The sequence below is a fragment of the Erpetoichthys calabaricus genome, chromosome 18, assembly GCF_900747795.2.
Source record: "Erpetoichthys calabaricus chromosome 18, fErpCal1.3, whole genome shotgun sequence".
In the NCBI taxonomy this organism is placed as follows: Eukaryota; Metazoa; Chordata; class Cladistia; order Polypteriformes; family Polypteridae; genus Erpetoichthys; species Erpetoichthys calabaricus.
In genome coordinates this window covers 29152052-29176182 of record NC_041411.2, presented here as the reverse complement: position 1 = coordinate 29176182, position 24131 = coordinate 29152052, and the positions used below count along the sequence as shown (strand labels likewise).

At 34.6% G+C, this 24131-nt stretch overlaps 1 protein-coding gene across 2 annotated transcripts in view; it reads right to left on the bottom strand.

Moving 5' to 3' along the window:
* Positions 1–24131, bottom strand: part of apeh (acylaminoacyl-peptide hydrolase) — a 56690-nt gene that overhangs the window by 29421 nt on the left and 3138 nt on the right. For both annotated transcript variants that reach the window (XM_028824948.2, XM_028824947.2), the window contains exons 2-8: positions 16948–17077; positions 16426–16552; positions 13967–14054; positions 12464–12539; positions 5476–5630; positions 3449–3586; positions 3280–3371 (exon numbers count right to left, since the gene is read on the bottom strand). In XM_028824948.2, the coding sequence (XP_028680781.1) occupies positions 3280–3371; positions 3449–3586; positions 5476–5630; positions 12464–12539; positions 13967–14054; positions 16426–16552; positions 16948–17077 (806 nt within the window). The remainder of the gene's footprint in view (positions 1–3279; positions 3372–3448; positions 3587–5475; positions 5631–12463; positions 12540–13966; positions 14055–16425; positions 16553–16947; positions 17078–24131) is intronic.

Here is a 24131-nt window from a genome sequence, read left to right as displayed (position 1 = left end):
AAGATTGATTCTATCTCTTTGGATAATTCAATCACCTCTACACCCTCAATTATATCCTGATTATTACAAAATACTAAATCTAGACAGCCCCCCCATTTTTGTGCTTTAACATACTGTATTAAAAAGTCACTGATTACTTCTAAAAACTCCTGCTTTAGTGCTCTGCTATTTGCAGGGTTATCCCAGTTAATATTTCGGTAAAGTCCCCCATGACATAATACTCCCCTATAAACTTGACTTTTTAATATTACTAAAAAGATGTGCATTGAAGTTACTGTCTGCATTGGGTGGTCTATAACACACTCCTAAAATAAAGCCTCTTTCCTTAAATGCTTATGCTTAATACAGGTTTTTTTCAGAATACAGTCCAACTCTCCTTACCTATTTTAACTGTATATTAGAATCACAAAGTATACTTAGTTACAGGACACACTCTGGAGCCCTGGAGATAGTAGTGAAGAAGAGAATTAAAACAAAACTGAGTACCATTATGAACAATACTGCATATCCTCTCTGTGATACAATAACACTAAGGACTTTCAGGCAACAAACTATTCAGCAGAAGTGTGTCAAGAAAAGTTACTGGCGCTCCTTAATGCCAGCAGCAATACGTCTGCATAATGCTTCACTAAGACTGTGACGGCCAAGTCAGAACTTTTCTTTGTTTTGAATTTTCTTGCTTTATAGTCATTCCAGTGCATGTTCAGACCAAAATGTGTGTGTATATTCATTTATTTACTTACCTATCGACCTCTTTATGTAATTATTTATTTAAATAGCTTCTGTAAAAAGCCAAATTTTCCCCTGGGACAAAAAAAGTATGTTTGTTCATTGATTCGATCTATCTAGTTCTTTAACTGTAAGAAATACAATTAACTTAAAATGAAACACTAATAGAAGTATTGCTTTTAGTTGTGTGAACAATACTCTCGGTATGGCCCCTGTTCAGAGCTGATAGCTCCAATTAATATTATAATTAAGACTGTTCACTGTCATATTCTTTTCATATTATGATAGTATTTTATCTGTTGGCATTTAGTACATTCAGTTGCATTCCTACAACTTTGCAAGCTGATAGCTCTTCTTAACTGCTTAAAGAACTATGGAACAACACTAACTCTAAAATTCCCTATACCAAGATTGTTTTCTTTGTTCTACTTTATCAGTCACCTAATTAGCTTATGTATTTAATGATTACAAGCAAAGGATTCTTGATCTCTTTGGTATTCTTCAAACAAAGGGTATACTCGGGTTTTGTAGATATGTTTTTACTTGGTACACTGTTTTTATATCTCTCTATTATAAAAAAAAATCTTGTGACGAGACGTGATGTTCTGAAGGGAGACAGAGAGACACTTCAGAGAGGCAGAAACACTTTCACTTCCCACGACATGGTCAAGTCACGTCATACTGACATCCATTGGAAACAACAAGGAAAGTAATAATCAGCTCGGAACAAGTGGAATTGAATACCTTGCAGGTCAAAACAGGGTCAGAAATAAAAGACAGAGTAAAAAACACAGTAGAACCTCATAAAGACATTCAAAAATGTTGGCACCATACACATGCAGAGCAGGTTACAGATTATGACAGCAGTGGAATTCAAAAGGCTCACAAAAAACCTTGGCGCAATACACATACAGAGAAAGTCCAAAAATGTGACAGAACTAAAATTCAAAAGTGACAACAAGACAGTACAGATCGCATTCACGCAAACAAACGGAAATTATTACTAGGTAAAATAACGGAACAGCAAAAAGATCGGATATATGGACATAGGTGACATGTCAGAAGTATGTAGATATTGTAAGGCTTTAAACTTTTACTCGGAGACTTGTAGATCGCCTACTTCATGTTGCCAACAGGGAAAAGTACTGCTGCTTCCAAATGAAGAGGAGTTTCCACAAGAATTAAAAGATTTGTTGTTTGGTGAAAGTGAAATCAACAAACACTACAGGCAAAATATACGCATCTACAACAATCGTTTTGCGTTAGCATTATTCAATGCACAAATGTTGATTTACACAAAAATGGACCATACGCTATGAGAATCTGTGTTCCCGCAACAATTACAGCTATGACAAGTTTCATTTTGAAAAAAAAAAACACAATTTGGTCGGGTGCATCTTTATGATCATGGAGAAGTGAATCAGCAGAGCATCGAAACAGTTAAACAATCCAACGTAATAGATATTATACAGCCAATAATGGATACAAATCCATACGTCCAAACGTATTGCACTTTGCACGAGATTTACCAGCAACACACGAACAAAGACATTTTCTTGGATGTCTATATGAATCCGAAAGATCACAGTTGCATTTACAATAAACCCACATGTGACGAATTGTCAGCAATAATACTTTCAAAAGACGGAGATATCAAAGACAGAGTAGATATTTGTGTATATCCAAAGGCAAAGCATGCTTCATCATTTATGTCAAATACATCGCCACATACCGACCCTTTGCCCTTTCTTTTCCCAGATGGCGAAACAGGATGGTCATACAATATGAAACAAATGCATTCAGCAAAACGAATAACATCTACACAATATTTTGGGTCAAAATTAGCGATACGTTGCCATGAATTTAACCCACTTCTTTCATCTCAATGTCTATCGCAACATTACATTATTAATGCGTATGTAAAAGTCGCACCTAATCGTCTCTTCTGTATTAAATCGAATCAAGCTAAACTTAGAACGGAACATATGCAAGGTCTCATTGATCACATTCAAAATTCAAATATCAATAGTTCAGACAAATTCAAAACAGGTACAGCAGTAATATTACCATCATCATATCAAGGTGGTCCAAGAGAATTGCAACAGTTACATCAGGATGCAATGGCAATATCCAGAACTATTGGTCGGCCAGATTTATTTCTTACAATGACTTGCAATCCACAATGGCCAGAAATCCGCAGCTTCTTGAGAACAATGCCACCTACTACATCGGCTCTGGATATTCCCACTTTCATAAGTAAATTGTTTTATCAGAAAAGTCTTATTTTTATTGAAACGATATTCACTCACAGCCAGTTATACATTGCATTATCAAAAGTGAACATAATGAATATGTAGCAATTCCCTTGAAAAAAAAAACACTTTAAATTGTATTTCCACAGGACCAAACCCGGGGGTTGGCGAGTGAAGCGAGCAGGGGGCAGAGCCCCCTAGTACTTTTAAATATAAAAAGATTTGGTCACCTTAAATTTTTAAATGTGTATCAATTACTAACTGTAACCAGTGCTCAGCCTCAATGCCTGAAACTTACCGTCGGTTTGGACAATGCTTGAGTCCAAGTCTGAAAGGTTCATGCCACCAGCCTACAAAAACCACACCTGTGTCGCTTGGAGCCCAGAATGCCTAAAATATTGAAAGTGGGTGTTAAATAAACACTAGCATCTACATATAACAACTACCATATCCTTTGCTGAGCTGACCTGTCCAGGAGAGATGTTATCTGGGATGCCCTCCAGAACAGATATGTTGCTGCTCTCGATATCCAAGACACACAGGACAGGATTGCTTTTATGTACTAAGGCCTCTCCCCAGTCTTCATAAAATACAAACTGGTCACCCTGCCAAAAGTTGGTAAAAGCAAAACAAAAATATAAGAAATACAATATTCATCGAGTCCAGTGACACAGTCCAACTAGTTTGCAACTTGCCCTGACAAAGTATTTGATTTTCTAAGTTAAGTTCTCTTAAGTTGTACAGGCAAGCTTGTTTGCATGTGAGAGTGGGTCTAGAAGTACAACAGTGAGAAGCTCATCTGTCTGATGTTTCTCGTTTTACGTACCTTGACACAATGGCAAAAAAAGAACTGATCTCGAGTCTGAACTCACTGTACTTGTAAACCCTTTGCATGGGCACCAGCTCCATCATGCAGAATGTTATTGGCAGTCAGAAAAAGAAGTGAGCTCACAATACTGTGCTAGAAAGTCATCATGTAGTCATCTAATTTGACATCTTTAGCAATTTTCAGTGATGTAAATTAATGTATTCAAGTGACGAAATCAGCAGCTGCAGTCATCAAGTATCTGAACAGAAATCGTGTAATGTTACACAGTCTTTAGTGGAACTCACAGATTCCAAAAAAGAATGAATGAGAATAGTGTTGTTTTATTTGACAAAAACAATGAAGTCCAGTGCTGCCAGGACAGACTACTAGCCTTCCACAACACTAAATTGTATTAGGCACATTCTAAAATGTTACAGAATGTTGTTTGATGATATTCTTTACCAAAACAATGAAGAAGCTAAGAGGAATTTGATAAAAATCTAGGAAGTGGACAACAATGAAGATTAACCATTCAGCATATCCACCTGACTAAAATGTGACGTGTTTTTACTTGAGGACCTTTTAAAACAGTGTTTTTGGTTGGAAAATCTTATTATTAACTTTTCTTATGTAAATGTAACTGACTAATTAGGATTTAACTTCCAAAATACTGTAAATAAGGCCACTTCAGCATGGCCCTCAACAGACGTGGAAAAATCGGTAAATCAACGAAAAACTTCCATGTCCCTTAAAGAACACATTGGCAAACTACAACCCGCATGTGCTATGCATTATTTCAGTTTGGTCAACTACCACCACACCACCAAACATAAAGAAATAAGCAAGAATTATTAAAGACCATTTGACCTAGTATGACAAGGTGAATGCACCTATCTGAGCTGGCAAATTAAGAGTAACCATTTCAATATACAGTATATGCAATGAAAAATTTCCAGTCATTTTCTGTATCACTTTGTCCTGCTGTGGGTGGTAACATTTAGTTGCAGCTTAACAGATATAACCTGAACATGCTCCAACTGAAGAGCTGTAGGAGTCAGGACATAGGATATAACAAATGCCATCGACTAAGCCATTTGTCATTATTATTGTTATAGCTGTAGCTGGTAATAATGTAAGATACATCATCATTGATCACATCAATGTTTGTCTAGCTTTATGAATTGAATAAACATTATATTTAAATCTAAAATACATTTATATTTATCACACTGTATGTTTGTAATGAATGACAATACAGTTGTTTAGCTTCATTTAGTCAGTTAATATTTCTTTAACTTTACCTGAATTAGGTGCTGCTACAAAGTATGGACAATTGTGACGGCTAGAGAAAACCAGACAGCCAGGAAGTAAATCACACTGTTGCAGACGATTCCCAGGCTGAAACTGAATTCCAGTCCCAGAAGGTGTTAACTAGATGCATTAACCGCAATCACCACACAAGCCCTCTTTATTTCTGATTAACCAATAATTTTCTTCATTTAAAATTCACATTTAAGTGAGTAAAGTTACAATTAAATGTGACCGAGAGAGATAATGTTATGACTAACATGTCAATAAACTATTTGCTTTATTTTTTTTTTTCACTTATTTGATATAAACACTAAAGCTAACTCAGATGCAAGTAGCAAAAATAGTCATGATCCTGATTAACATGCATATTCTTACCTTAATGCCTGTTTTAGGGCTGTCATACTCATCACCAGTAGAACTAAGTTCGGGGGGCTCAGTCTGAAAGAAGGATTCTGTCTTTGGGCGCTTTTTCTCTGCCACATACAACAGGTGTGTCTCAGAATGAGACCATACCAGACAACCAAACTGATCTGAGAAACAGGACATTACAATTAGTTTGCATAATCAGAATAAGAAATGTAAGAAAAATACCAGAATTGGATCAACAAGTTTTAAAATGTGTTTCAATACAATTTATTATTCATGTAAACCTTGAAGAATTTTAACTTAAGCAACATACTCTGGGGTTAGCCCTACTAACTGGGAGCAGTAGGAAAGAGGCCGACAAAGCTAAATGGAATCTTATGTACCTGCAAACTAAAAAAAAAAAATATATACATATATTTTTGTATAAACTCTTGCCAGTTTCCATGACTAAAAAGTCAAAAGCAGAGTAACTACGCAACAGTCATAAGGGTAAAAAGGAAAATGAAAAAATATTAGAAAGACGGAGGGACTGGGTAGGAACAAAGAGGAAAACAAGGGACCTTGACTAAATAAAATGTTGTACACATCTTGGAAAACGTTTTGACTATTTCTGGCATGATATGTGTGTGTTATGTTTTGTGGCCTGCAAAACTAGAAAATGGATCAAATAATCAAATTTTAATGGTACTGTTTGTCCCTCTTGAAACACTACAAACTTAATCAACAGGTTCACTTTTCAAGAATGTTGCAAGAAGTACTAGGGTGTTGTACCGTGTTAGCCATTATGAATGTAATGAAGATTACAATTAGAGATTACAAAGATTACAATATGCAAGCTTTTGAGGCCATTCATGGCCCCTTCCTACATCTTGTCTGAAGAAGGGGATTGAGGTGCCTCGAAAGCTTGCTTAATTAATCAATAAAATGAGTCATTTTGTTTGCCTTCTCATTATAAGAATGTTTCAAGTAAAAGTTGGCCAGCATTATAAAGTTCACAAATTTTATTCAAAGGATTTTTCAGAGTTTCCAGTAATTTACAATATGTAAGCTTTCGAGACAACTCAGGCCCCTTCTTTAGATAAGATGTAGGAAGGGGCCTAAGTTGTCTCGAAAGCTTGCATATTGTAATCTTTTTAGTTAGTCAATAAAAGGTGTCATTTTGCTTGAGTTTTCACTACATTCATAATGACTAACATAGTACAACACCCTAGTACTACAGTCATTTACAGTATTTCATCATATTATGGTGTACCATGAACAAACATTCTGCTTTCTATGGCACTAAAAGTTTATTTTGTAGAAAACTAGGGGGCTATGCCCCCTGCTCACTTCGCTCGCCAACTCCTGTGTGTGGTTTTCCAGATACACACTTTTATGATATGTTTTTTTCTTGGAATTGTTTCTGTTTCATGAGTTTCCCTTTTATTTTAGAACCTCGGTAAAAACAATATTTTGAATTATTTTTTCTTCAAGATCGCATTGAATTATGATTCCGTTTTTGGACTTACATCGTGATAACGCAACATATAACTGTCCATGAGTAAATATCGTTTCTTTGTCTCTTATAAAAAACCAACTTTTTCTAATGTTTGTCCCTGTGATTTGTTAACTGTCATAGCAAATGCTAGTCTGATGGGGAATTGTAAACGTTTTAATACGAATGGCATATCAAGGTCTCCTTTGTGTCTAATGTTATTAGTGGAATATATACTATATTATCTTTTTTGTCACCTGTTAAAATTTTACATGATAGAATCGTTCAACCAATTTTTAATACAATTAATCTTGTTCCATTGCATAGTCCATCACTCATACATAAATTATGCAATAACATTACGATACATCCTTCTTTTAACAGTAATTCAAGCTGGTGGGAGACCAGACGGTGTTAACGCTTGTAGATATTCTATGGGATATTGTAGGTTGATGTTTTCATCTTCTGCACCATCACCACCAACTGCTTCAGCAGAGTCTATTGATATGTACTTAATCAATTTTCCTTGTAACCGATCGACGATTTTTGCGTTAATTCGTTTGACTTCATCGTTTCTTGCTGCTAGGATTGCACGTGTACTCATTTCTTCTGTTGATAATCCTAAGGGATTAAATTCTTCAATAAGATTTTTACATAATAAGTCTTCTTTTATTTGGAGATTTTGAATTTTAAAGTTGCCAATGTCTAATAGCTAGTTTGCAAAATCATTCAAATTTTTATTTGCTCGCATATTTTTATATAATTTTAATTGTTGGAATAAAGACCATAAAGGTCCACTCTTTAGGCATGCATCATAAATCTGCTTTTGGCCTCCTTTCTTGACTACTGGTAGAACTTGTCTAAAGTCGCCTCCCAGTATAACGGTTTTTCCTGCAAATGGTTTTTCAGATCCAAAAACGTCCCTAAATGTTTTGTCAATTACATTTAATATTGTTTGTGGGATCATTGATGCTTCGTCCTAAAGAAATATTTCATTCTGTTGCATTTTTTGTTTCATCTTCTTTTTCCAGTTCAATGTAACATTTTTGTCTGTGATATTTAATAGTAAGTTAAACGTTTTGTGAGCTGTTTAACTGTATGGAAGAAGAATTGTTGCTATCCCTGTCCATGCTATCGATGTAATGTTTTTGAATAGATGTTTGCAATAATGGAGTAAACATTTATACAAAAATGTTTTCCCTGTTCCGCCTGGTCCATCTATGAAGAACAATTGCTGTTTAATTTCTCCGAGGACACTTTTTTGAATTGTGTCAAAAATGGATCTTTGATTATCGTTTAATTGTGAGTACATTTCCTGATATATTATTCTATGGTCTTCCACTGTTACATCTTCGTCTGCTTTTATCTCTTTCTTTAACTCTGATTCATTAATTACTTTTGGAAGTCCAAATTGTTGCATTGTTAAATCTTCTGCTTCTAACAATTCTTTGATGATTGAAAGAGCCGTTTGTTCATTTGATTTTTCAGATAAAGCTCCTTTGAATGCTTCCCATAATTGTAAAGCATCAACTTCACCTGTCAAAATTAAGTATACGAAGAGGTGTCTTAATTTGTCAGGCATCATTACAGACCTGGCAGCAGACATCATTTCATACATATAGTCGTCCGATTTACATAATCCAGCTGCTCGAGCCACTTCTTGAAAGATACCGTACATATTTCCATCTATAGTTAGAACATCTCTATACGACGTTGCTACTTTCGATTCTCTATTTAGTTCAATAACAAGCCAATAACTTTTTATTTTTTGTTTTTGCTACTTGTAAAGCTTCTGTTTCTTCGCCTTCTTTAAATTGAATCATATTCTGTCCTGGTAAATACATCAGTAATAATTCTACACAATGACTTCGTCTGTGCATTGGTAATACCATTAAATGCCACCCGCTTTCCATTGCACTAACGTATCGAGTATCTAAATATGCTTGAACTTTGTCCTGTGCTTGTTCTTTTGATAAAGTTACGTGTACTCTATCGTGCCCTTTATGAATGTACTTGTAGATGTACTTAATACTCATCACTGATGCACAATACTTGACATTAATATGACAATCAAATCTTTTTAGCAAATACGGGTTATATGGTACAATCATTGAATTATCGATCATCACAATTTTTCCATTTTTCTTTCCGTGATAAGTGTGTTGTTTGTGACGATTATCTCTTCGGCGATAATCTGGAAAGCCAGCCTTAGTCATATCTGTTGTTTGAACGAAAGCTTTTGGAAATTTTTTTAAACACTTTTTTCTTTTGAGTCCCAACATGCTGAATATTTTAAATGAGGTCCATGGGACATGTGTTTAATGACTTTGTACCATAGTTCAGGATTGGTTTCTCTGTTTGGAATTTCAGCACAGACAAAACGGTTTACATCATCAGTAGTTAATAATTTTTTTTGTAAAGTAACCAATAAATGCATGTGAGGTAACCCCATTTTTGAAATTCAATTGTGTAAATGTATGCTCGGATTTGACCGAACACCGTTTCGTGTTCTTTCAATAAAATTAAGGCTTTCTGATAAAACAATCTACTTACGAAAGTCGGAATATCTAGAACCAATGTAGCTGGTGGCATTGTTTTCAAGAATCTCCGGATTTCTGGCCATTGTGGATTGCACGTCATTGTAATAAATAAATCTGGCCAACCGATAGTTCTGGATATTGCCACTGCATCATGATATAACTGTTGGAATGCTCTTGGACCACCTTGATATGATGATGGTAATATTACTGCTTTACCAATTTTGAATTTGTCTGAACTATTGATATTTGAATTTTGAACGTGATCAATGAGACCTTGCATATGTTCCGTTCTAAGTTTTTCTTGATTTGATTTAATAAAGAAAAGACGATTAGCTTCGACATTTAGATACACATTAATAATGTAATGTTGCGTTAGACGTTGAGATAACAGAAGTGGGTTAAACACATTGGAATGTATCGCTAATTTTGCCCTGAAATATTGTGTTGGTGTTACTCATTTTTCTGAATTCGTGTGTTGCATATTGTATGTCCATCCTGTTTCTCCATCTGGGAAAAGCAAGGGAAAGCGTAATGGATCGGAATGTGGTGAATTAGACAGAAATGTCGATTCATGTTCTGCTTTCGGATAAACACAAATTTCTACTCTGTTTTTGATATTTCCGTCTTTCGAAACTATAATCTCTGATAACTCGTCATATGTTGGTTTATTATATATGCGTGCGTGATCTTTCTGATTCATTATAGAAATCCAAGAAAACTTCTTTGTCCGTGTTTTGCAGATAGATTTCATGTAAAGTGCGATACTTTTGGACGTATGGATTTGTATCCATTATTGGCTGTATAATTTCTAATACGTCCAATCGTTTAACTCTTTCGAATCTATGTTGCATCGCTTCTCTGTGATCATAAATATACACCTGCCTAAATCGTGGTTTCTTCGAAATTAAACTTGTCACTGCTTTAATGGTTGCTGGACCCCAGATTCTCATAGCGTATGGTCCATTCTTGTGTAAATCTACGTTTTGCGAACTGAATAATGCAAATGCGAAAAGATTATTGTAGACTCGAATATTTTGCCTGTAGTGTTTGTGGATTTCACCTTCCCCAAACACATCAAATCTTTTAATTCTCTTGGATACGCCTCCTCATTGTTTATAAACACTACTTTTCCCTGATGGCAACATGAATTAGACGATCTACAGGTCTCTGACTTGCACTTCAAAGCCTTACAATATTTACATACTTCTGACATATCACCTATGTCAATATATTCGATCTCTATTCGCCTTTCCGTTATTTCTCCGAGTAATAATTTGTCTTTGTTTGCGCTAATGCGATCTTTAGTTTCTTTTTTTTGACACTTTATTTTTTTTCTGTTTTCATATTCTGTATCTTGCTCTGCATGTGTTTTGCGCCTACGTTTTTTTGCGTCTTTTGAATTCCACTGTTTTCATCATCTCTCACCTGCTCTGCATGTGTTTGGCCACCTTGTTTTTTAACCTCTTGATGATGTTTTACTTTTTTTTGTACTCTGTTTTTTATTTCTGACCTTACTTTGTCCTGCTTTTTTTTTCAATGACATCTGGTCCTTGTTGTTTATTTTCCCTTTTCTCAAGTAATAATTTCTGTTTGTTTGCACTACTGCGATCTTTACTTTCTTTTTTGAGATACTTTCTAATTTTTCTGCTTTCATATTTGTTAATTTTCTCTGCATTTGTATCGCGCCGTTTTTTTTGAGCCTTTCGAATTCCACTACTTTCATAATCTCTAACCTGCTCTGCATGTGCATTGTGCCAACGTTTTTGAACGTCTTTATTCTTTGTCTTTTTTGGACGTTCTTTTTTTTCAATTCCACTTGTTCCGGGCTGATTATTACTTTCCTTATTTTCTGAATTTGCACCTAGATTATTCTTTTTAGCATTTTTTTCTCTCCAACGCTTTTGGGTCTCTTTTCTCCGTGCTGCTCTTTCTTCTTTTTTAGTCGTCGACGTTTCATTGATAACGTACTGTCCTTATACGCTTTATATGCACTGAGAGCCCTGGATCTGTGTGTGCTGCGTGCCTTTACACTACTGATTGTTTTGCTGGCCGTGCTCTTTGATATTGCTTGTAAGTAGGGCGTGTCTTGCAAGAATCTCATGTTCTATGTCCCTGCGAGACGCTCCATGGCCATTCTCTTTCGTCTCACGGGTCTTTTAAGTGTCTTCAGTGATCTTAACGTGAAAATCACGTATCGTCTCCAAGTCATTCCCTCCCAAAGAACAGGATTTTTTTTTATAATAGAGAGACAGTTTCTTTTGGAAGTGCTTGGTAATGAAAACATGTACTGTATTTTTTATATAATACTGATCAAATATTGGTTGAAATATTTTTTTTACATACTTAGCTGTTTTTTCAGCAATGGAATAATTCACCAAATGACTGCTGAGAATATCTGTCCAGTTGATGATACCCTATCCATTTTCAGCACTGATGTTGACGGAGCACTGATATGATGCCAACAAAGTTATGAGATTCACTGGGTAAAATATTTGTAAATATAACAAAGGTAGCAAATTACAAAACAAATACACAGTTACGGCATATTGAAAAGATTTAAAAAGTGGAATGATTCCAGTATTATATGACACCTATGAGAGAAAAATGTCACTGCCCTGTGACATCTATAATGATGAGACTATTCATCATTAACCTTTCTTTACAAATTGTACATTACCACCCACCACAAAAACACGATAAGTGACTGGTATCTCTATGTGGTACTATACTTGAATTATTTCAAGAATACCTCAATATATTCTAATTAAATTTGTTGCTATAGTCTGACTGAAGCTTTTGTGAGCATGTCACTGTTACTCTGTGACAGAAACTTTGAGCGCTAAGGCAAAATTATCAACTAATAATAAAATAAGATGCAGGTTTCTAATTTTTTGTTATGCTATCACTAAGCTAAGTCATCAATGGCTGTTAGATAGTTAACTTCTTTATGTGATAAGACTGTACTGAACAAATTAACTCTCACCATCTTCATAAACTTTGCCATGTTTCTTCAGAGCTGACAGACAGATGCTCTTCTCTTTGCAATTATTGTTCCAGATCTGTTAAACAGATGTTTATTGTTACTTACATGGCTTTAAAATTACACAAATAAAGAAAAATGTTAAAAATATAGTATTCTATTAATTAAAATTGAATTAAAAATGGCAAGGTTAGACCTATTTCAATAACATCTAGAAACATTCAAGAAACTTTTAACTGGGTGCAATGCAGTTTGAGAGAACCTCAAAAACAGATTATCATTACAGTATATCTCAAAAATGATTATACAGAAAATCACTTAAGCAATAATATTATTTTCATCACTACTTTAACAAAAGTACTTTATAAAAATTATGAATTTTTATAGTCTATTTCTAAGATTTACAAACATAAAGGATAATACTGAAAAAAATCTCTAAATATATATTTGATATGGCAAGTTATTCAGAAGTTTTAAATCACACATTGTCACAGAATACATCATTTATGAATTATAAAATAAATGTAACTACAGTATCTTAAACCTTCAGCCAAGATGGATGGAAATATTGGCATTATCAATTTGTACAGATTACTGCCTAGTTGTATTGGTTAGAGTATAATATAGGCTAAGGTAGGCTACAGAAGGTAACGTACGATTAATTAAACAAGAACAACATACCACATCTGTTTTGAAGGATGTGTAAATGAGGTATTAGGAATTGAGCGATTCCAGTCTGTATCATCTGTTCTTCAGCTGTTCGAACATAGGAAACACCTGAAACATGCTTTTTCAGGTCAACTATCCCTACATGGGTGACCAAAAAATCTTGACGCAAACCAAATGTATGTGTGTACTGTATAATATTAACAATAAGCGCAGCTCACTACTGAATACGGCAAATATAGGAGTCAGTTGGGATCGAACCGGGGACTGTTGATTTCAAGTCAGCAAATCTTACCGCTACGCCACGGAAGCGTGTATCGTCTTTGAACTTTTTGTGAAAGTGTTTATTTGATCTTTGGACTTCAGGCTTCACACATTATATAGTTTATGCCAACATTTTGTCATTTACTACTAAAATATAAAAAACGTTTCTGTTTTAACAATGTGTTTAGACAGATTATTGTAGAAACGGAACACACATGAAATGCATGTGTTCCAAATAACGATCTATTATTTCCACTCTAAAACTCCAGCACTTCACTCCCAGATAATCAAGGCATGAGCTGGGAGAACTCTGTGAATGTTCTGCGGTGGTGGGGGGATGGAATAGCAGGCAGCTTCTGCTTGTCTTTTTCAGCACATTTACAGGACAAAAGACGCTGATGGAGAAGTGCTATGGGATTTAAGGTGGACCGGATCTATGAGTTTTTTCGTAGGCTCTGATAATTCTAGTGTTAACTGAGATCTCTTTATTTGAGTACAACTTACGGTACATATTGCTACACTAAAATGTAGTATAAAATGACAGAACAAATTTGAAACTCAAGCCTGGGGACGTACCTCAAGAAACTGCTTTTCCTCTCCTTTCACTGTACAATCTCGGATGACTGCTTTCATTGCACCGGAAGGAGATTCTCTGCTTATCAGCCTAAACGAAGCATCAGACAACCAAATAATTTCAAAGATAAGAATCATAAAAAAATATTATAAAAAAAAACTTTAATGGAACACTTGTATACAGACTCCGGGGGTAACAATTTTCCATATCTCATCACAAAAAGGTATAACAACTATTAACCAATCCACACCAGCAAATAAAATGATGCTGTCTTGTTATTTCTATAAACCTGTGCACCCATATAACAAGAAAATATGTAGATAAACTGGAAGAATGTTCACCCAGATTTGTACCAACTTATTTGTATGTGTGTGTGTTAATGCAAACATACCAAGTGCATTGTGATGAGTTTTCATATCATGACAACATAAGAAAAACAAATAATAAAATGAGGATTTCAGCATTAATCACCTGTTAGCAACTAGAACATGTACAGTGCTCTCCCATAATGTTTGGGACAAATACACATTTTTCCTTGATCTACCACTCTGCTCCACAGATTAAACCTACCAATCAAACAATTTAGATGTGATTAAAGTAAACATTGTAGATTCACACCATGTAAACTAAAAAAAAACTAATTGGTGAAGTTGTCCTGTGCAAGCTACATGAATTTGAAATTGTTGCATAGTAAACAATATGCTTTTTTTTGAAGATTTGTTCTGTGTTTATTATTTGTTGCTGTGTGTCATACAGTGTAAGTTTTGGTAAGAAACAACTACTACATAATTAAAACGGTAATCCATATTTTTAATTACACCTGAAGAATTACGACTGTCTAGCTGATACACAGAAAAGAAGACCTGTTTAGATATAGTAAATGCATATTTAAAAAAAAAATGTGTGCAATTAATGATTTTAAATGTTTAAAATATATAAGTGCATTTATGATTACATCTGAGCAGTGTTTAATTGCCAATATCAATTGTGTGAGAATATATATATATGTTAGAGAAATGGTGAAAACTACTTTACTTGAAATAAACCTCGTTTCACATAGGTACATTACAGAGAAAATGAAACAATATGATACTTCTTTCATGCCAGATGCATTATGGATAAATATTTTTGCAAAAATTTTATTTGTTAAAAGTATGTACTGTATTTTAAGGAAATTTTAATCATTTTAGGATTTTATGGTCACTGAACAATAAGCCTCCAGAATTTTCATTTTGTTAATAAAAATGAATATTTAACACATGTGATGCCAATTGTCCCAAACATTATGGTGGACCAGGGCAAACAGGGGGACCATGTAAGACCCATTTCCTAGTTACATAATATTCATAAATATTTTACTAGATGATAGTGCATAATCTATGGGAGGTTCCTATAACCCCCATCAGTTGAATTGAATTGGTATATTCTAGCCATTTCTAACAGCTCTGACTAAATATTCTCAGTTAGTGACAAGCCTTGCAATGTGTAAGGTGTAGAGGGCACACGGTTTTAAACCGTGCTTACATGCCTTCTGAGTGTGTGAAGTAACATGTAAGAAACCAGTACTTATCTAAGTGCAGCGCCATACATTTAAAGCGTACAGAAGACTAAAGAACTAAAGTTTCTCAAGAAAAGCTAAGTTTAGAGAAGATAAATTTTTCCTTTTTTTTTGCCTTTTATTCTATGTGTGTAACTACTTTTTTTCTTTATTCTTGTGTGGATTATTTGCTTTTAATTTTCACTAAATATTTTTAAAACAAACTTTTGGACTGAGAGATTTCTTTTAGCACTCGTTGTACCCGTGCTTGAACTCACCTTATACTTCGGCAGCTACAGACCATTTATAAAAACAGAATTTCTACACAGTGTGATCAAAATGTATGCAAATGCCATTAAATTAATGTCTGCAATGTGCACTTTAATCACATCTGAACTGTTTGAGTTGTAATTTTAAACTTTGGAGCAGAGGGGTAAGTCAAGGAAAAATGTGTCCTTGTCCCAAACATTATGGAGGGCACTGTAAATGGATCAGTCATTCCATTTGCTGTATAAAGGAGGGCATTCACTTTTCAATTTACATACTACTGTCCCAAAAATTAGAGAAATATATACATTCTTGGAATGCTGTATTAGCTCAAGACTGAAGAGCTCTAAATGTTTCAGTTTACCCAATATGGACAATTTTTGGATTAAAAGCTGCAACTACTTCTTTTAAAACTGCATCAACCAGACCTAAACACAACATTCTGGATTACATCTGAATAATGTATTATACAAGTTTTAACTTGCAACCCAGATTGCCTACATGAATGAAGGAGCTAGTTTGAAATGGATGAGTCTGGATTTAATCCATGGAAATTCTGTACCTTCCAAGATCAAAGAATTGAACTTATGAACCACATAATAAAAAATGAAAGCCAACAAAAAAACAATCCAAGAAATTTGGGTAAGTAAAACTTACTCTCCCTTAATCTCAGTACAGTTTCCAGATGGGGCGGTATAGACAATAGACTTGTCATCATGAAACACAATGTACTGTCTGCAGAATTTCACATTCTCATTGCGTTCCAGGTCCCGCTGACTCCACTCTAAGAGCAAATATATAGAGAGCAAATCAGTAATCTGAAAGAGCAGCTGTAAATAAATTCTTCAGAGTCTAAACATGAAATTTAGAAAGGCTTCTGCTTTTCCTAACAATGAACACATTTTTTTCTGGTTTTATTTGAACATAAAATGAGGTCTTTATTAATTTTGCATAAACCAAAAGTCAAATTATCAGAAAAGCAACACACAGGATCTACTTCAATCCCGGCTGAATCCACAAGGTAGAAGAGCGAACCAACAAAATAATGCATACTTGTTTGCAATTTCTCTATAATATGAAATATTCTTTACAGAAAATACTGGGACACAGCTCTAATGCCTGAATATGCAACCTGAATAAAATAAGGTCTTCCCCTAAACGTTTAAGCTAAATACATACCTGTGTAAATGTTGCAGTATTTGCCTCCATACTGGGAAGTGATTAGTGGTCCGATACTAGCTTTGGACAGAGAAGGAAAACGACTGTACTCCCTGTAGAGAGCTGCTATCTCTTCTGGGTCTGTCTTCATCTACCAAAAGATAGAAAAGAGAACAGTTCGAAAAAAAATAGGCATTCCTGTCAAGAGAGGCCATAGAGCTTCTGTACCTCGAATACTACCTCCCCTTTCTATTTAATGCTGCTGCTTTTGCAACTAAGAGAGATGTGACTTAGACTTCTAATATACTTGTTGAACATGGCAGTAAATTAAAATAAACAACACAAACAACATCAACTGACTGGAAAGTCTTGCAATCATAAAAACAAATCTCAAGTCTGATAGTCAATAAATCTTTACAGCATTAAGCAATTTTTACTGCATACTCAATAACTAGGTACTTTACAAAACTAATTTATAATACTACAGCTTATATGCATATATAAACATGTTGGCAGTAGTACTACAAATAATAAATTAAGCTATAAAACAAAAACAGAAAACCATATGCAACTTTGGCACAGAAAGAGATGTTTCTACAAGTGCTGGGCAATTTTTGTGTACACTCACGCTTTTTTGGTATTGTTGAAATGATGGCATGTGAACCCTGCCAGTGTCTATGAGTGAAAATGATGCTTAAACGGCATATTTGATTTCTAAGTTCCAACAACTGCACTATTTAACCTACACTGAAAACAAATATAGTATATATAATGTAAGTATATTATTTAAAATGAATATTTCCATAAGTGTCTAAATCAGAACAGTATGACAAAATTACATAAATAAAGCTCTTGAAAGACTGGAAATAATTAAGAATTTATTAATGTTCTATTTATATTGCATATCTTACAGTTTCATGAACAGTACTGCAATAATAATAAATTGCTGTTTTCTAATACTGCATGATCACTAAAATGGGATATGGGTGGAAACTAGAGTTGAAAAAAACATGTAGACACAAAGAAAAGACCCAACGTAGAATTGGAGCTATACTTGTATATGCTACTATATATCTCTCTATTATATAAGAAATCTTGGTACAAGATGAGACTTTTTCAGAAAGATAATTTCATGCCCCATGAGACGAGACTTTGTGCCAAGAGATGAATTGAAAACCTAACAGGTCCAAGCGGGGTGGAAAGAAAAGACAAACAGTAGAAGAAGAAAAGACAAAGAGTAGATGACAACGTAGAACATCGTAAAGTGGTTCAAAAACATTGGCGCGATACACATGCAGAGCAGGTTAGAGATTATGAAAGTACTAAAATTCGAAAGTCTCAAAAAAACTGATAGTAAAGCATTACTTAGCATTAGCGCTAAGAAATGGAAATTATTACTCAGTGAAATAACGGAACAGTGAAAAGAGATTGAATATATGGACATAGGTGATATGACAGAGCTACTACAAGTTTAATTTCAAAGAAACCACAATTCGGTCAGGTTTATATTTATGATCACAGAGAAGCGATGCAACATAGAATTGAAAGAGTTAAACGACTGGACGTATTAGAAATTCTACAGCCAACAATGGATACAAATCCATACATCCGAATTTATTGCACTTTACACGAAATTTATCTGAAAACACGGACAAAGAAGTTTTCTTGGATTTCTATATAAATTCGAAAGACCATGCTCGTATATATAATAAACCAACATGTGATGAATTGTCAGCGATAATAGTTTCGAAAGACGGAGATATCAAAGACAGAGTTGATATTCATGTTTATCCAAAAGCACAGCATGATTCATCACAAGCAGCAGATCCGGGAAATGTCTGGCGTGTAGGGCCCGCACGGGGGTTGGCGAGTGAAGCGAGCAGGGGGCAGATTCCCCTAGTGCATCTATAAACTTGTAACAATTTAGTGAATGTTCTGCACTGCATCACTTATGAAAAATGTTACATTTAAAAAAAACAAGCTTTAAACACCTGGCCAGGCACACAAAATCCAAAAGAAATTTCTGGCATTCCACGTAAAAAATTCACTGAAATTTTTTGGTTTTTTTATTAAGATAGATCAAGCCCAGTTGCCTAAATGATTTGATTAATATTATCCCTTCATCAAAGCAGGAACAAACAGAATTTGAAAAGAAATGAAATATTAATTATGACAATTTGTACTTAATCTGTTTGAATAAAGCTAACCAGCTACACTGGCTATTTAAAACATTGATAACATTTAAAAAGAAAGCCTCCTCACAAAGTATTTCTGGTAGAATGCAATACTGAAAAGGAAATTTAAAAACGAATGGTTATGGTTATCAAGTGTGATTTATCATCAGCCTTCTCTGAATGGTTTATAACAGGCACAATAACTTTCTTACTTTCTTTTTGATGAATATAAAGTGTTTACTAGCAGGTATTCTTACATGGTATATTTTACAACTTTATAAATGAGTAACTAAGACAGCTTTTTTTTTTTTGCTGTTGTACACATAATTTTAATACTAAATGTTCATCTCCATATTTGGTCTTTTTAGTTATTTTCTTTATTTTTAGTTGTATATCCCTATGTCTTCAAATAGATAATTGATGGTAGAACAACCACATTTTCAGACTTATTTTCTTGATTCAGTAGCAGGAAAGCTCCACACTACAGGTCATCCAGAACCATTAGGATGAGATGACCAAGAGTAAATTTATCCTGAACGAGAGCAAAGCAGTATATTAAAAACAAGAGAGCAGCACATCTCCCCCTACTTGGGTGCAGAGCTGTCTCCCTAATTCCATGGACATTCCTTTGCAAACGCAATAATATGAAAGATTAAATGTATGTATATAGGTTATATTTTAGTGTCTGAAAAGCATTAGGCATATGAGTAAAGTTAAGGACAGAAAACATGCTTAAGAAGTATGTTTATAGTCTGAATTAATATTGCAATGTGATGTTAGATTTACACAGTAAATACAGTGTATATTAAACAAATTACGGAATATTGTGTTGCGAGATTTAACAGTTGAGTATGGATAATGTAGAGATGTTTTAATTAAAAATGGTCTTATATAAATTACTTGGCAAATCCTTTCTCATTTGCTTCAAGTCCAAGATTTAACAATCTCACTATTAAATCATTTAGTAGCTTCATGGATGCATTGTTTCTGCTTTTTTATACTGTACTTTGGTAATTTTCCAAAAGTAATTGTTATTGTTATAGAAAAAAAAGCAACTCAGGCTTCCAACTCTTTTTTAAAAATGGATGCACTACCATCACAAGACAAATGACAGTGCCTAGGAGGTTGAAAATTATACCTAGAGCTTTTTTAATCTTCTAGATGTTTTCGGAAATACTTAAACTTAATAAAAAAAAATGTGTTCTTGATAACACTTGAAACAGAAAGGCCAGCTCAAATCTGTTCTGGCCATCTGTTTAGGTCAGTGGTTCCCAACCTTTTCTATGCCATGCACCCCTAGAAAATGTTTGAATTATGTTCAGACCCCCTTTAAAAGTAATATCACATTTGAAGCTAAAATTTTTGAATCACAAATTCAACTGCATACAGTACTGCCGGTTAAAAAAATAAGCTTTTAACTAAGTGTGTAAAATTTTAATATAACTTGAGTAATTTAACTTTTTAAATTTCAATAATCTTCTAAATGTATCCCCCATGAATCTTGGATACTGAAAACTGACAATCTGGGAGATGGGGTATTCTGAGTAGCATCAAGTGCTGTTGAAATGACATACAATGAACAATCCAGGGGTTTGGGGGACTGGAGATCCCCCTTGATGCCACGGGTGCCAGCACACCATCAAGCAATTAAACACTCAATGAGCTTTGTCCCCCGGTAACACCTGCACTGCAGTTCAAAAACAGATGCACCACACAGTTACAATTGCTGTGCTACTGCCAGAACTATCAGCAGGAAAGAAGGGTCGAGTGTAAGCAGCAAGTGTTGCATCCAAATCAGTCCTCATTGTCCCCCACCCCAGGAAAAATGTCAATCAAACCTCCAAATCAGTGGCTTTTCATGATCAGGACTTGCATAAAAATCAATACTAGACCTCACTTTTCTCTACAGATCATTGCAAGGCCCAAATTCCATTATCTTAAACAAAGTTATTTGCTTTTATGAACGCTCTACCCGCAGCAAGGAATCCATGAGAATGTGCATTTCTGTGGCTCATTCACAAGTGACAATTGCATGTGCAAAGCTGGACTCTTCTAATATTTTAGAACAGGAAAACTAACTAATAAATGACCTACAAATGATTATACACTGCAATACAATGATTACACCACAATAGAGTTAAACAGTGCATTTCTCTGATTTTTGATGAATCCTTAAGCAGCCTTCCTCTTTGTTGCACCCCCTAAAATACCATTTCTCACTCCCTGGGGTGTAATGCACAGAGCCAATTAGATTTTCAGCATTTAAAGTTCAACTAACCATGAATTAAAATAAGACATACATAGTCAGTGTGCCACACAGAAAATCAAAATTTATTGTCATTAGACAATTAGTATAATTAATTATTTTGCCTGTGTCCACCATTAAAAAAATTCAATGGTTACACACACTTTAAAAATCGCCAAAACCACTGATAAGATGTACACTCCACTTGTAATTAATTTTTTGCTTTGCGCCCGCCCCACCATAACCTATCACCTATTAGGGAGGAGCAGAAGCTTTAAATTCATCAAAAATTTCAATCTCCAGTTTTTGATGGATCGCGACATTTTAAGGTACCCTGATAATAAAAACATTGATATCTCGATGATGGGTGTGAATGTGTCTGTGGGTCACAGTTTCTTGAGAACGGTCTAGAGCTACAACGGTTGGTCGGAAAAATATCAAACTCAAAACTTAAGCCTGTTATTAGATGATGATGTGCCGATTAGTTTTTTGAGCCAAATTATGCAAGAGAAAGAGGCACCCTAGAGGAACCCTCAAAAGTTTGCAATTAATTATGAATTCTTCTTGTCAATTGCTATTGTAATTACCTATTTTATGATTAGAAAGATCAGCATCAGAGTGGTAAATAATTACTGAAATGCTATTGAATAGTTCAGGTAACTTCGTTCCTAGGGTGCAAAGCCTACTGTCACTCACGTCCAAATTTTTTTTGATTTGTTTTTTTATCTTTGTTGGATTTTGGAGAAGTGAGAGACAGAGAAAGTAATTGAGGCCCAGAAACCTGAAATAATGGGATATACCCAGAATTTGTGGAAAAAAGTGCCCAATACATTAAGGGAACACTGATGACAGATCGGGTCAGGATCTAAACCCATCAGTAAACACTTAATAGGATAATGACAAACTCTATGAATAATTTCATATTAGATGTGTTGATAATGAGAAAATAGAATTTTTGATGTTTCTGATAATTGTATTTCAGAACAATGGATTTGACAGGAATTGGTCAGTGATCCATCTCTTAGTAACTGGGATAGATGAAATAATGGAATCACAAAGGTGTGCTTACAAAGAGGAAATGTGATTGATGGAGAGGGAAGAAGAGATGGATTAGTCATTTAATGGATGATTGGGAATGGGGGAACAAAAACTTATTCCACACATCCCAAAAACAGATCTAATCTATAAATAGAAAAAGAAAGAGAAAGAGGTAGGTGTAATGTTTTTAATAAACTGGAAAGAGGCGAGACAATTTCTACCAAACAAATCACAAAATGTGCTGATACCTCATGAGGCCCAAGTTGGACAGAAGATGGGGTGTCCAGCAATGTTTAGACAGATATTGTGAAATAGTGGCGTAAGTGAGTGCCAGTTCAGAATAGTGCCAAAGTACTTTTCTACCCTATGCCTGACACGCAAAGCAGAATTTATAAGAGAGTTAAATTCATCTGCTCTCCTTTTTGTTAACCCAATAAACTGTAACTACTTGTAACTACCATAAAAAATGAGGAGAGACAAAGTTTTTCTCTATAAGTAGCCACGATGGAGGAGAAAGTGCAGAAGTTAACCATAAGCAGACTGGACATAGGACATTCCCAGTTAATTAAAGTTGAAGCCACCACATGTTTATAACTTTAAAGACAAAAATTCTTTAGTGGCCTCAAGGAGACAATACTATTCCTGCTATATTGTTTCTTCAAAGATACAGTATAAACAGGAGTGGTTTCAGTCTAAATAATTTGCTAATTTCATTATGAGGCCTTACTTTTTTTTCCTACTGCTTTTTCTGTTGGGTTTCTGTTGCACACCAAAATTCTAATTGTTTTATGAACTTGTGACCGCCCCCTGTATGTGACTTCCAGGACCATCACAAGTGAGTAATTCATTTTGTGCCTCAGCTATGTTTTGAAAGGACATGTTCCTGGAAAAACAAGATGTCTGTTCTTAATTTTTACATTAATGGATTTTATTAGACAGTGATGGAGGTTCACATGATTAATAACTGCAGCTGGAAAAAAATTCAACTAGCTGAATTCCATATTGCTTCCTTTATTCTGTCAAAACATGAACATAATGTGTATCTATTTTCCAATACAGATGCCAACTGTGATTCACTGTTTCAGTACTATTCCATTTTCTTTGTTTAATGACTATAACATCATTTAAATTTCCATCTATCCATGATTATAAACATTTTAATCTAGGGTAGGTTCATGCTGCATTGTAATGTATTTAAAGGAAATGCCTCTCGAGCACACTGTCATTAATAGTGAGACATTACATTCAGTAAAGATGAAATGACATATTGCATTGAAGATAAATTGTGCTGCCAACTGGAAGAAGTTAATGGGATACAGGAATAAGTCATAACTATGCACAGCTTAAGGGGATAAAGCATGAAAATAACAGCAAAATCACAAAAAAAAGGCAGTCAAAAAAGGAAGCCAGCATTTTAAAAAAATTAAATAGCTGCAATTTTTTAAATAAAAAAAAATTCCATGGAGTAAAAATACAATTCTGAACAAAAAAAAAAACTACTTTTCTTGGTGTTTTTGTCTTTCCCTTAATGCAGATTATTTGCCATAAAGGTAAGAACGTTCCAACTAAATGTATAAGTTAGAGTTTGCAGTTTTGTCCGCAGCATAGTGATCTCACATGGCGTGGATTTTTGTTCAGTATACTTGTGGCATGTTTTACAACCAAACTGCATTCCTGTCCTAGTCTAACTGCCACACACCCATTCAAAGATCACAGCCTATGCACATATTAATGACGTGAGGCCTTCA